This window comes from Coenobita brevimanus, unplaced genomic scaffold, assembly GCF_032717465.1.
Source record: "Coenobita brevimanus isolate Jiangsu-jjx unplaced genomic scaffold, ASM3271746v2 jjx.HiC_scaffold_2656, whole genome shotgun sequence".
NCBI classification, from domain to species: domain Eukaryota; kingdom Metazoa; phylum Arthropoda; class Malacostraca; order Decapoda; family Coenobitidae; genus Coenobita; species Coenobita brevimanus.
In genome coordinates, this window is record NW_027643605.1 from 20,977 (window position 1) to 35,292 (window position 14,316).

The 14,316-nt window shown below is 42.7% G+C and overlaps 1 protein-coding gene across 1 annotated transcript; it reads left to right on the forward strand.

Moving 5' to 3' along the window:
* Positions 1 to 3,589: 3,589 nt before the first annotated feature.
* LOC145389957 (mediator of RNA polymerase II transcription subunit 24-like) lies at positions 3,590 to 13,884 on the forward strand. The gene is made up of 3 exons (XM_080265060.1): positions 3,590 to 3,649; positions 5,305 to 5,439; positions 13,857 to 13,884. Exons 1-3 carry the CDS (start codon positions 3,593 to 3,595, stop codon positions 13,872 to 13,874), a joined length of 210 nt encoding a protein of 69 aa, XP_080121186.1. The 5' UTR covers positions 3,590 to 3,592; the 3' UTR covers positions 13,875 to 13,884.
* The last annotated feature ends 432 nt before the right edge of the window (positions 13,885 to 14,316 follow it).

Consider the following 14,316-nt stretch of genomic DNA (forward strand, 5'->3'; position numbering starts at 1 on the left):
GAAAGGAAATGCAGAGATAGCCCGATTATTCAGACTATATGATGTGAAGAAGTGCCTGAATAGTCACGAAATAACGATTAATCTGGCGGAAACAAAACACAACTACTGTTAGATTGATTTATTTACCGGTAAATGTACAATGATAGACACAACTATCTTCCCAGTTCAGTCTGAAGAAAATTTACACCAGGTGAAATACAATGAAAACCCTGTTTCTACTAGTGCGTGTTTCAAATGGATCGATTTTTCCACGCTGTATTCGTCAGACTTTGGGAAGATACTTGTGTCTTTCATTGTACACTTGAAGCAGCAGAAAGACCTTACCAATTCAATTCATAATCCTCCAGCTTGTTTCTGTAATTTTCTGACAACTTTCAGTTTGGCAAATTACTTTTTCTTGCTGAAAAATTTCCTCCCCGTTATTATCGTCACTTTCCCCTACAATTGTTTCCAGCGCAGTGGAAGAAACTCAGCGTGCTCAAAGGTGGATATCGTTTCCCAATTTCCCAACGAGGTTAGGTTAGGTTAAAATTATTAGGTACAGATAAGCTCGGTTAGGCCAGGTTTAGTTAAACACTTAGGGAAGAACAGTCCCTTCCGCCATTATGTTAACGAAATAAACAAGAGTTGTCACACCAGAACAGCTAAAAATGACGGGGAAACAGATTTAATAAGAAACGTTTACTGTATTTACCAACCCAGAAATAATCTGAAAAATACAACCGACTATCAGGAAGAACTGATTTGGTAAGGTGCTTTTACTGCTTAAAGTAACACATATGTTTAGCCCCCTCAATCGCTGTGGGTTCAGATATTTGTGTGCTCCCATGGTCGGCCTTGGGACCATTTTTTCAAAGTTTTAAAATCAATTTATTTTTCTTACATATGTGAAAAGACTCCTCTGGCACACCTGGCTTTTTTTTTTTTTTTTTTTTTTTAATTATTTTTCCCCTAAACCCATCCTGTGATTTGCTATGATTCGTGTAAGAATTAATAAAATTAGGATGCGTGTTACATCAGCATGTATACATCGACCGAAAACATCTGGGACGAAGTGAACTGTGAACGCCAGACTGCTTGAGGTGGTAGAGTAGGGTCGTGTAAACACACCAGTGACCCTCATTCCCCTCCCATAATTGCTCGCAGTTTTTTTTAGCTCACCCTAACTCAACGTCACTGACACCAGTACAGTAAGGCGTTGTTCAGGGCCAGCAGCTATGAAAGCGATATTGGGAATACATTATTGTTTGTATCAGTCCTCTCACTTTCACACAGACACTTAAGAACAAACAATAGAATGAGTAGTAAATCTACACTAACTCAAAGGAGCAGAAATAACTGTGCTCAATTGGTCCGAAATATATTGGGAAGAGTGATACCGAACGAAGAATGTGGAACTGAATGCTAACCTACGAGAACATGTGGGATGAAAAAGTAATTTTTTTCTGATTAGCAAATACTTTTGTTCCATATCGTCTCTTAAAATTGTAAAACCCATAATCTTTAGTGTAAGCATACAGCCTAAAGACCTTACCAATTCAGTTCATATTCCTCTAGTTTGTCTTCTATACTTTTCTATTTTGAGGGTGGTAAATTATGTTCCCTTGCAGAAAGAAACTTACTCAAAATTAGGACACATGTAACATAAGCATGTTAAACATTGGCGAATACATCTGGAGTGAAGAGAACGCCTGACTGATGGTATGGTAGAGTAGGGTCATGTACACACACCAGTGACCTTCGTTCCCTTCCCGTAATTGTTCACAGTTTTTTATAATGCCCTAACTCAACGTCATTGACATCGAAACAGTGAAGTGTTGTTCAGGGCCGGCAGCTATGAAGGAGTTAATGGAATACTGTATGAAAATTCAAAATGGGCGCAGTGCATAGCGCCGCACTCGCTTGCCGAGAGAAAACGAACTAACCCCTCTCTGGTAAACAAATTTTCGCGCGCTTCTCAGTTGAGTCCACGTCCCTCATCTCTTCACAGCCTTACTGTACGAGAGGATATTTTCGCAGCCCTTCACCTTTTCATATTGTTCCGCCATGCCTCCCAAGCGCCCTGCATCATCTCCAGCATTGGGGCAGCAGCACCGTACTCTAATTCTGGAAAGGAAATTGGAAATTATAAGACCCCATAAGGAGGGGCAGGGAGTCTCGGAGATTGGGCGTGCTTTAGGCGTTGCTGTTTCCACCATTGGGACTGCGACGAAGAAAAAGGAGATGTACAAGAATATGGCCACCTCTTTCTCTACAGTTGTATACAGGTATTGCTTACTTCTTAACAGAGGGGAGTGAAGTTTAGGTGGGGGTCCGAGGGGGTCCTGGAACACATCCCCTCATTTATATGTATATTTCAATGGGGAAAATCGTTCCGATATATGAAATTTCGAATTACGAAAGTTTTTTTTGGTCCCTATCCCTTTCGTATATCAAGGACTCACTATACTTTCTTTCACCATTTCAGGTTCCTATCTGACCCCATCTTTAAGTGGGAAAATGATTCTAAATGATAATGATAAGTTTTATGTTACTTCATGCTGTGTTACACAGAATGCTAAAATTCTATCTATCTATCTATCTATCTATTGCCTGATGCCATAATCCCGTTAGGGGTGGCCATTTGACTCTGAGTTATTTGTTTTACAGGAAGGGGCACTAACCCTCCACCAACCCACTTGATGACACGTAGGGAGCACGTAATTGTTTGGTTATATGGTTACCACCCAGCGTTGTAAATGGTTTCTTGGCTTACAGGAAACCATTAGGCTTGTCACTCAATGTAAAGCCACCTGTAAAGGAAAGAAAAGCAATAAGAAGTGACAGGAAAGATAGGAGAAATAGGAAGAGAGGAGGACAGGCACAGAAAAAGAATGATAAAGGCCGAGGAAGAAGTAGGCAGCACTACATATTCACAATACAGTAAACCCTTCATGAATTGAACTATATGTGGATCTAGGGTAGTTCAGCTTACAAATTTTTTGACTAATTGGAAATAATTGTAAAAAACTATATTAGCCCCCTCCCCCTCAGTAATCACCAGTTATGTACAATTACTTGTTTATTAACGCTAAACTAAGGAAGCATTCTAAAGCAATAGAAATAAACATTTCGGCACATGTTATAGGCTAGGCCAGGATAGGAGGTTGCATAGGTGGAGGGATGCAATAGTCACTTAATTACGTAAAGTTCTGCACTAATATACTTCACTTTACAATCAGTTGAACTAAAATGTAACACTTGGGATATAATAAACTAAAATGTAGCACTTGGAATATAAGAAAGTAAAATGTAACCTTTTGAATAAACACTAAGTCATGCCTCAGCCAGAGTTCGACTAGCTGGAAACTCTGCCTTCTGCAGGGTCAACGTATCGAGGTTTTACTATACTGTAGTTCTGTAATGTCGTAACAGACATACATTTGTATCAGTAATTTTCATTTATTAGCCCCTTTAATCATGATGCTGCCTCTCAGCTTTTCTTGCTTTATGTATCTGTAAGCTGGGTAGAAATATAGAGGATTGAATACTGTCTTCTGCACAGGATCCACAGCCTGGTGAAACTTCAAAGATGGCTGCAAACCGTGCTCTTATGTTTGACATCTCCTTCCTGCTGTTGTGTCACATTGTCCAGCTGTATGGAATTGATGTAAGTAAGCTCTCTTCTCTATTCTGTAGAGGTCGTCTTATATATCTTTGTTGTTTGATAATACAAAAGCATAACTTGTACAGCAGTCTGATGATTAACTAAGAAGACTTTATTTTTATTATTATTATTATTATTATTATTATTATTATGATATTTATTTTTTCAATTTATTTTTTCTTTTGGCACCTGGTGATTTAGTGGGAAATTACGGTGCTCCAATCGGATTGAGCTGGCGAAGGTTTATATCCAAGGGATGGTTGGGGTTTATTACTCATGTAATGCCACTTAGTGATGAGTGAGGCCGGTCACTCCCATCTTAAATGTCAGGACCAATTTGCCTAGCCCCGGGTTCATATGCTTCTCATGGGGCAATGTAGGATTGGATGATGAATGAATGAATGATATTTATTTTTTATTTTTTGCTACTACCAGTCATTGTTTTACAGCTTAAGAAAGATTCCTTACCATGAAGGAGTAAAAAAAATCCCAATTAACCTTCTCCATGCAATAACACAATTTGTACTTAATTCATGTTACTGTTAGACTATAATAGTTTGCTAAGGAAAACCCATTGTGATGAATGGGTTGAGATAATGTAGTAAAGTAGTATCTGTTCATAAGCTTTAACCCTTTGGAGATGGGATGTTTCCATCAGCAGAGTGAAATTGGTAACAACTAGCATAAAATTATTAAATGTCCCAGGTCTCATTTGTCCTTTTTGGCATAAAAAACATCTTTTATAACAATACAGTTCTGTAATTTGTTATACTTGAAAGGAAATTCTGCATTTGGAGGCTGCAATAGGATTATTAGTACATTAAAATGTGTTAGCGGCATAAGAACTAACAGTCAGGAATAGGAGCATTGGGGTGGTAGGTGGGGGCACTCAACATCCACTCACTCGATGTAGTGCTGCTCTTGGGTGGCTACCCTTTCCTATCTTCCTTCGTTGTTTCCTCTTATGTCATTCTTTTCTCTTCCTTCTGTCTATGAGTGACAAGCCAAATGGTTTCCCGTACACCAGGAAACCATTTACTATGCTGGGTGGTAACCATATATCTAGACTATGGCACCTGGTGGTGTAGTGGGTAATTAAGGCACTCCAGCCTGATTGAGCCTGTGTCAGTTCATATCCAAGGGGTGGTTGGAGTTTATTGCTCACGTAATGGCATGCAGGGAAGAGTGAGGCTTGTCACTTTCATCTTAAATGTCCCAACTTACCTTTCCTGGGCTCCTACAATCCTCATGGGGCGGCACAGGTTTAGATGATGGATAGATGGATGGTATGTGGAGTATTGTAGATTGCATAGGATAAGAAACAATGAAGTCTTGGCCATAATGACATCTCCACCTGCCATGTGGGGTTATGGACAGCATTCTGCATGGCCATAAAAACTAGGACAATAAATCATGTGGGTCAATCAGCCAGAGTTTGTCATAGGCTGTGCTCCCTCCTTTACTCAGCAGTGTGGGATCATTCTGACATGTGTAATATTAACTTTAGTGAAGCCCTCTTTAAAATAATAAGTACATGCTGTAGAGAAAATCTAAGAACATTGGAATACATTTGTTAAGACAGAAGATTATTTTCTTCTTATGCTTTTCTTGATGGAAATAACAAGTAGAATGATCTTCCTTTCTCATTCCTACTTCAGGTGGTGGTTTCAGAAAAGTGTGAAACTTTTGTGGAGCAGTGGATGAAGGAGAACATGCCAGAGCCTGGCAGAGTCAAGGCACCTCTTGTGGCCACACGCACTGACCAGAGTGCCGTTGAAGAGTTCATCAGGGAGGTTATTGTGAAGGTACAACCAAGTCTGATCCTATCAGAAGAGGATCCAAGTTGGGTAAAACCTATATTATCACAAACACAGTTTTCTGTGTATGTTTATAATTCATCTGATGTATTTTATATATGGTTAAGCGTGTGTATGTGTGTGTTTTCTGTGCTTCTGTCTCTTACTTTGGTGTTTGCAGTAGTCAAACCCCGATATGTGATCCCGCAATAAGTGATACCCAAGCTTAATGATGTGGGTAGAAATACCACCGTACCCCACCTAACAATGGCTGAGATCCGGTTTTGCAGTGTGTCCTGCTTTGTATCGTCCGGGAGCGATGGGTTCAAAGTTTAAATCACACACTTTTCCGCAGCAGACTTAGCCCGCCCACTTGCCAGGATGTGCGGAAACACTCGCACAGCCGCGCACCCATTGCTGACCCCCGCATGAACCCATATTGCTCTTCTTACACCGCCCGTCACGGAGTGAGGATCTCTCTTATGCTTGCCTTCCCCACATCATGTTGTATCACCAATATTATGCAAGCCGCTGTCGTAGTGCCTCGTAACTGTGTCCCAGGAGTACTGTGAGTAGGACAGTGATACTAACCGTGTGTGGAGTGCGATTTTTTGTTAATTTTGACCTAATTGATTGTGATCATGTCTGGTAAGGGCATTGCATGTGGTGGGGCTAGTGGTGGTAGTGGTAACCCTAGTTGGGGTGGTAAGCAGCCTGCTAGTGTTGGAGCTGGTGGTGTTCCCATGAAGCGCCCTCGTAAAGCTCTGTCGGTTGAAGTGAAGTTAGACATTCTAGAGCACCACGACAAAGGCGAGGGTGCATGTGCTGCCGCACTTTGCGCAGTTGGTGAGGGTGTGTGCCACCGACGACAGGACGATGGTCCAGTCATTCTGGAAGGGTTATAACATATGCCACGCCATCAAAAACATCGCAGCTGCATGGAGGGAAGCAGGCCAGCCCACCATGAGTGGTGTGTGGCACAAGCTATAGCTGGAGTGCATACATTCCTTCACCGGCTTCCCCGAGGGCATGCAAGCACCGCTGGTAGAATGGGTGCTGTAGGACATTGTGCAGCTGTCGGACAAGGTGAGCTTCGGGGAGGTCGACAAGGAGGAGATGGAGGAGGTCCTGAACAACCACAGGGAGAAGCTCAACAACGAGGAGCTCCTCATTGTGGGGATTCAGCGGGGGCACCAGGAGGCAGAGGAGGAGAAAGTCACTCTTGAAGTGTGAGCCCTTAGTATGAAAATTCTGAAGGAGATGATGGCCAAGGTTGACAAGGCCATCGCACTTGTGCATACTCACGACTCTGTCTCAGGACAAAGCAAGGACACATCAGATCAGCTGGTGGAGGGGATGAAGGTATACTGGATGATGCTGGAGGAAACGAAGAGGGCAGCCAGGCAGACTACCATCACTGCCTTCTTCAAACAGGCCCCCACCATGCCAGTGACCTGTAGAGGATCTCTCCAGCCCTTGACCAGCGGAGAATCTCCCCAGTCATCATTCAGCAGAGGAACACTGAGGGCTTTCTCCCGCCAAGGACATTGTGCTCAGCCCCTGGGCCCGTACTTATAAAAACTACATCATAGTTAGGTGAAAGTCATAAATGTGAGACTTAAGGAGTACCTCATCATAACTAAGTTGAGACTTTGTTAGGTCGAAGTCACAAGCTGCTGAGTTAGCGGTTGGTGCTGCGTAGCACTTGAGAGTTTCGAAAAATGAAGAAAAATCTAAGAAAACAATAGAGAAAAGATGCTACAAAAAATCAGAAATTACTACGATATTTTCTTAAATGTTTTCAGGGTAAAGTAAACAGATTAATGTCATTTTTGAGGAATTATTAATTTACCACTTTGTGTTGTGGACGAGGACATGTTGCCTCTCCACACCACCCTGTAAACAAACACCACCACCGCCATCCAAGCATGGAGAACTCCAACAGTGTAACAAGCAAACGTTCCAGAAAGCAAAATTGGACCCCGATGCCACATATAAGCTGGCACAGTTGTATCCTGAGAACATACACATGCTGAAGGGGGTTAAAGCCTTGTTTCTTGCCGTTGGTCTTGTTAAGGTCTCCTGCACCAAATCGGTCACAAAAATTATGCCTGCACGGTCCAAACAATATCTCTTGACCAGTTCTGCATCACTTAGCTCGTTAAGCACATCTTTCCTTTCACGAAAACGTCTTGGTTGGCGCTGGCGAATTTGTTGTTGTTGTGGTGCGGCGGCCTTCTTTACTGTAATGATCAAGTCATAAGCCGCGTCCGAAGCGCTATAACCACTCGGGAGGGGTCTTAAGCTATGACTCAGTTTAAGTCGAACATAAGGACTTATGACTCGCTCCTATGAATTTAGGACAGACTTTCGCCTTATGACTCAGTCTTAGTGTTTTATAAGTACGGGCCCTGGTTCTGGACCTCACCTCAAGCCGATCCCCATCTTCCGCGTCACCTGAGTTTCCACTGCTGAACTCAGCCACTCCATCACTATCTTCCTCGCCTTAGCCTCGATCTCTGGCACCACTTCGGCCACTGTCTCTGTTTCCCTCGCCACCATGTGAGCCACTGCATCTATCTCTGCCTCACCACCTCAAACAGTCATCACAGCTGTCTCCCTTGCCACCTTGTCTGCCATTGCATTGCATCCCATCGCCACCTAGTGAGTCTTCGCATCGCACCCCATTGCCACCCCCAGAGCCATTGCATCAGTCTCCCACTACCATCATCCCACCTCGCCAGGCTTCCTTCCCCTCTGACCCTCCCCTGGAGATGGGGTTTGAAGGCTTTGAGGAGGAGGAGTGAGTGCTAAGGAACACCACATGTACCCTAGCCTTGGGGGAGATAGCAAGGATGACAACCAGGACCAGACATGGACTCACAAGACGTAAGTGATGATAGGTATATGATATTTTTTTATTTTTTATGATTTTCAGATTTTATTTGTTGGTTTTAGTGAGTTACTAACAGGTTTTAGACTTAGGTTAGCTTGCTTTACAGCATTAGGCCATTTAGATTGCCTATATACCTTATTTTTGGACTCATTTTGGTGGGTTTAGGACTTGGTTGCGGGGAATCTCAAGGCTCAAAAATGCATCCCTATACTTTACATGTTAAATCAGCCCCGATATGTGATACCCCACTTAGCGTTGGGGTTTTTCTTAATGCATCACATTGTTAAACCCAGGTTGACCTGTACTATTATGCAGACTTGTGAATTACTAATTTGTTTTATGTTTCATGCACAGTATTACATCTTTTTGTTGAAAGGAAAAATACAGTTTAGTACAACAGACTGTTAATTTGCACCGCTATTGTGTCTGCAAATTTTACTGCACAACTTGAAATGTGGAGATCACATCATTGAAGCTCATGATATATTGTAATGGTGAAATCCCCCAATTTTTGTAGAGTACCTCCTTTGGTTCTCATGAAAAATTTGTATCCCCACCTGATCATATGTGACATTAATTGGAGTACACATACAAACTCTCGGAACATCACTGTGCATAAAGAAGACTTAATTAGAGTGTACATATGGTTAATTAGTGGTGATCACTTTCCGTGACAGAACGGAGCAGTGTTTGGGAGTCAGGGAATGGGTATCTTTAGATGATGACTTCTGTAGGGTAAAATTGGGCAATTTTGCTGTGTACGGTGGTTTTTGCTAAATACAAACTGCCACATATGGGATACAGTAATCCCTGTACTATCCGGACGCCCACTTTCCAGACACCCCACTTACCGGACATTATGGGCCTGGACCTTCGGAATCCAAAAATGACCAAAAAAAAAAAAAACATCCCCCCAAAATCCAAATTTTTTCCCACCCGTAATTTGAAATTGCCGCTTGGCGCTGAACAGCTGTTTGCACCATGGCTCCTTCACCCCTTCCTTCCTCCCCTCTCCCCCCTCCCCTCTCAGGGTTGCCATTTGGTATTTTTCGCTACCAAATGTGGGCAAATTTGGTATTGAAGAATTTGTTTGGTAATGAATCAGAATAATGCATTACCAAACGGATTTTTCACATGTATGAGGATACACAGGATGGAGATGGTGGATTGTCTGCTCTCTCTGATTAATCTGCTAGCCTACATAACATGAAAATAATCAACATGCTGTTACTTATAAGGAGAGTGATTAATATTCCATCCATCCATCCATCCATCATTCAGTCCTACGTTGCCCCATGAGGAGCGTAGGAGCCCGGGGTTAGGCAGTTGGTCCTGACATTTAAGATGAGAGTGACCAACCTCACTCATCCCTGAGTGGCATTACGTGAGCAATAAACCCCAACCATCCCTTGGATATAAACCTTCACCGGCTCAATCCGATTGGAGCACAATAATTACCCACTAAACCACCAGGCGCCAAAATTTGGTTATATGGTTACCACCCAGCGTAGTAAATTGTTTCCCGGTGTACAGGAAATCAATTGGCTTGTCACTCAGTGTAGAGTCACCCACAGGCAGAAGGAAGAGGAAAGAATGAAGGAATGAAAGACAGAAGTGGGAGTGTAAAGTCATCCGTAGGCAGAAGGACGAGGAAAGAATGAAGGAAAGAAAGATAGAAGAAGATGGAAGGAAAGAAGGATGGAGGAGAAGACAGGGCAGACACCCGATAGCAACACTACGTTGAGTGAGTGGATGGTGAGCGCCCCCACCTACCACAACACTTTTATATATAATTAGTGAAGAATAAATGCTTGCTTTATGAATTTGGTAATGAAAAGCTAAATTTGGTAATGAAAATTGAGGAGTTTGGTAATGTGGCTGAGTTTCAACCTTGCAACCCTGCTCCTCCCTCACCACCAGTTACCGCCTAACTGTCATCACAAGTGGATGCTTATCACAATGGATGCCACACATGCTCGTTTTTGTAAATAAACAGTGAATAAACTGCAATACCTCGCCACTAGACCACATGGGAATTTACAGTGTTGTGCAGTGTTAAAATTTTAGAATTTAGAGTGCAAAGGATCAGCTGTGGAGTGCAAACTGGTGGTTGAAACTGGCCTGGTGCAATTAAGAGCAGAATGTACAGTGTTAAACAATTATAACTCACAGTGCAAAGAATTACTGTAAGTGCAGCACAACACTGGATTACTGTACGTACTTCGAGAGCATTTTCACCACTGCCAAAGCCTTAGAGAAGGTGGCCACAGACGTGCTATAAGTACCCTGTACATTGCTGTTTTCCATAACCACTTCTGATTCTTCATTCTCTGGTTCCTTTTCATTTATTTCATGCTTTATGTCCATTATTGGTTTGAATAGGGTCTGAAATAGGTTTAAATAGGTGCTTTGCATGTCCGGTAGGGAGTTATTTAGGTGGCTTTTAAAGTTAGGCTGGGTTAGAGTCCTCAAGTACTAGTCCAGCAGGCTGGGGCCCACTATCTGGATGGGATCACTTTCTGGACATGCCTTTGGCTCTGTTACGTCAGATAGTGGAGGGATTACTGTATATTTCAAGAGCAAGAGTTTACACACCCGATGATGTAAGTCTCGTCCAGGTTGACCGAGTAGTTCACACACAGCAGCGCGGCAAAGAAAATAATAGTTACCCTTCCCAGTCTGGCGAGAGGAGGTACCTCTCAGAAAGTGACCTCATTACAGTGATTCACCTGTTATGGAAACTGTAATATGACTATATATCTGTAACATAAAGGTATCTATCTATTTATCTATTGCCAGACGCCACAGTCCCGTAAGGGGTGGCCATTTGACGTCAAGTTATTTGTTTTACGGGGAGGGGCACTAACCCTCCACCATTCCGCTTGTTGACACGTAGGGAGCACGTATGGTTTGGTCATATGGTTACCACCCAGTGGTGTAAATGGTTTCTTGGCATACAGGAAACCATTTGCATGTCACTCAATATAAAGCCACCTGCAAAAGAAAGAAAAGCAAAAAGAAGTGTTAGGAAAGATGGGAGAAATAGGAAGAGAGGAGGGCAGGCACAGAAAAAGAATAATGAAGGGTAAGGAAGAAGTAGGCAGCATTACATCAAGTGAGTGGGTGATGGTCGCTGCCACCTGCCACTACATAAAGGTATAACATGGCTTTATGTGTGCAAAAATGTTTCACTTACCATAGGAAAACAAATAATTACAACATTAAAGGAGTAAAAAGCTTTGGCATAGAGATGTAACCCACAGAAATATATGGTAATGCCCGGTAAATTTCCAGTAACACACATTACTTTGGGCTAATAACATACACACATATTACCATACATACACTAGGTATTGCTACAATAAAAAAGCAAAGTCTTATTTTAGGTTATAAAGTGTAATAAAGCCGAGAAAAGACTCCTTATTTGATGCATCACGCGAGAGTGTAGGGTTGTAGCAGAGAAGGAAGGTGGAGGGAGGGTGGGGAATTTCCGGAGGGAGGAAGTGAAGAGTGTGGAAACATCACTCATTCAAGTAGGAAAGAGAAGTGGTGAGGGATACGTCTCTTGGCAGCCATGTCAGGTGAGTGGAGGGGGGGGGCAGGAGGGAAGTCACTGCTACAGCCAAACCTCACCTCTATGCTTTAGTGGCAGCAGGAAGGGTAGAAAGATTGGGATATGTCACATAAGGCATCAACTGAGGGGGTAGGTAGAGGGAGAGAGATGGCAGAGGGGGGGCTAACCCCCCCACTCTGTTGGCGGGCTGGAGCCCTCCTCCCTCCCTCTCAACTCGTAGCTGGTGTGGTCTTGGAGCAGGTTACATCAAGTAAGAAGCAGGAAACTTTGAATGCAGTTTTGTATTGCAATTGATCTATCGCGCTTTTTAGGTCAGGGTGTCAGAGTAATGCAAACCCCCATAGGGCTGTTTAGGGTGTTAGGGGTTAAGCCGGGGTATTGCATCTAGGGGTTTTGTACACAGTATTGCGATATTACTGTATACGGTATATATCTATCTATCTATTGCCAGACGCCTCAATCCCATTTGGGGTGGCCACAAACAAATCACCTCCAAGTCGCCCTGTCCCCCGCCATTTCACTGCTCTGCTCCCAGCTCACACCCCCCTCTCTCATATACCTCTCCACCCCATCCCTCTATCTCATCCTCGGCCTCCCCCTCCCTCTTCCCCCCTCCACCTCACTCACATACACTCTCTTCGTCAGTCTTTTGCCCTCCATCCTCTCCACATGGCCAAACCACCTCAGTGTGTTCCTCATAACACTTCCTATCACATCCACATCCACACCACAACGCTCCTTTATATCCTCATTCGTCAGCCTGTCTCTCCACGTGACTCCACAGGCTCCTCTTAAATAACTCATTTCCACTGCTCTCACTCTTGACTTGTGTCCTTCCAACAAAGTCCAAGCTTCACTTCCGTACGTTAGAGTTGGTATCACAATACCGTCATGTAGTAACTTTTTCACTTCCATGCTCACTTCCCTGTTTCTTATCACTGCTTTCAAGGAACCAGCAACCTTTCTTCCCTGCTGTACTCTTTCAAGCACTTCACCCTCCAAACCTCCATCCTTACTCATCACACTACCCAAGTACTTAAACGTACTCACATTTTCCAATTCCTCACCATCCATCCTCGCTGTACATTCACTAACTTCACCTCTCTCAAAGACCATCACTTTACTCTTCCCTACATTCACCTTTAGGTGAATATACAGTATATACAGTATATATATAGTGAGAGAGAGAATTTGACCTTAAAAATTTAAATTTCTTAATGCGTTTACACTTTTTGCGTGGCCTTGAAGTCGAGGTGGAGGACAGAGCAAGTTTTGGAGGCCGAGGTCAAGGCCATGGCGCAGAGACCAGTCCTTAGCCCTGTGCCTGATGTGTACTATGGCAACCCTATACGTGGATTCTGTATTAAGAAACATAATTTTTGTATACGTGTGTGTATTGTAAGTATATTTGACAGTTGGATTTTAAAAAATAGATTAACTTATTCTGTGTTATATAAAATGCCTTAAAAAGGAATGGGGTTGATGGACTAGGAATCCTTAGGAATCCTACTACCCAGGAGTGATCTGGGGGGAAAAAAAAAAAAAAATGATGCAGAAGTTTCACAGCTGGGCTCCATGCCTACTTGGGAGCCTAATTAAACTGGGCAAGCTTGTATGGCTGTGTGTAATGAGCAGTGTGAATGAAAATTATAAGAGAATAAATAAGAGGAAGTATTCATGAAAGGAAGAAATTGTCAGTAAGTGAATGATGGGAAAGCTATGATATGCACAGTGTCAGGTTCGTGTACTCATGGATGAGTTGGACAGTAGAGGAGTTTGCTGAATGATGAATTAAGAAGATGATTAATGATTATAATTGAAGCTGTCACATATGCTCCTTCTGATGACAGAGGTATTGAAGGAAAGAACAGTTGCAGCCTTAGTGTAAAATAATTTCAGAGTTATACTGTACTTGAATAAAAATTTGAGTTTATCATTTTTCAGCATGATGCGATGGAGTGAAGTGTGCCAGGTGGCAGGTGTGGCATTGCGTGAGGTAGTGACAGCAGCACAGCAAGGAGCACTTCCACTGCAGCATGTGCGAGAACTCTTAGACCGCCTCCGATACCACCTCTGCTCCCTCCCCATATGTGTTGCCACTTGGCTCTGCTCTCATGTCCAGGTCAGTCTGGTCTGGGATGATAGTCTTATTGAATTGATTTTTGCATGACATGCAAGAGCTATTACAAGTTTCAGATACAGTTTACTGTAGTCAGACATCAGCTTTCATGAAGTGTTCCATTTGAAGATTTAAATATTTGTGGCATTATCAAAAGTTCCACAAATAACAATTGTAGGAGGATCTGAGAATTACAAAGAATTAATGATGTGACACATTTCCCTATTTGACTTTGCATGCTATTGACAATTAATTTATTTCTTGTTATTAATAACATGATAGGTG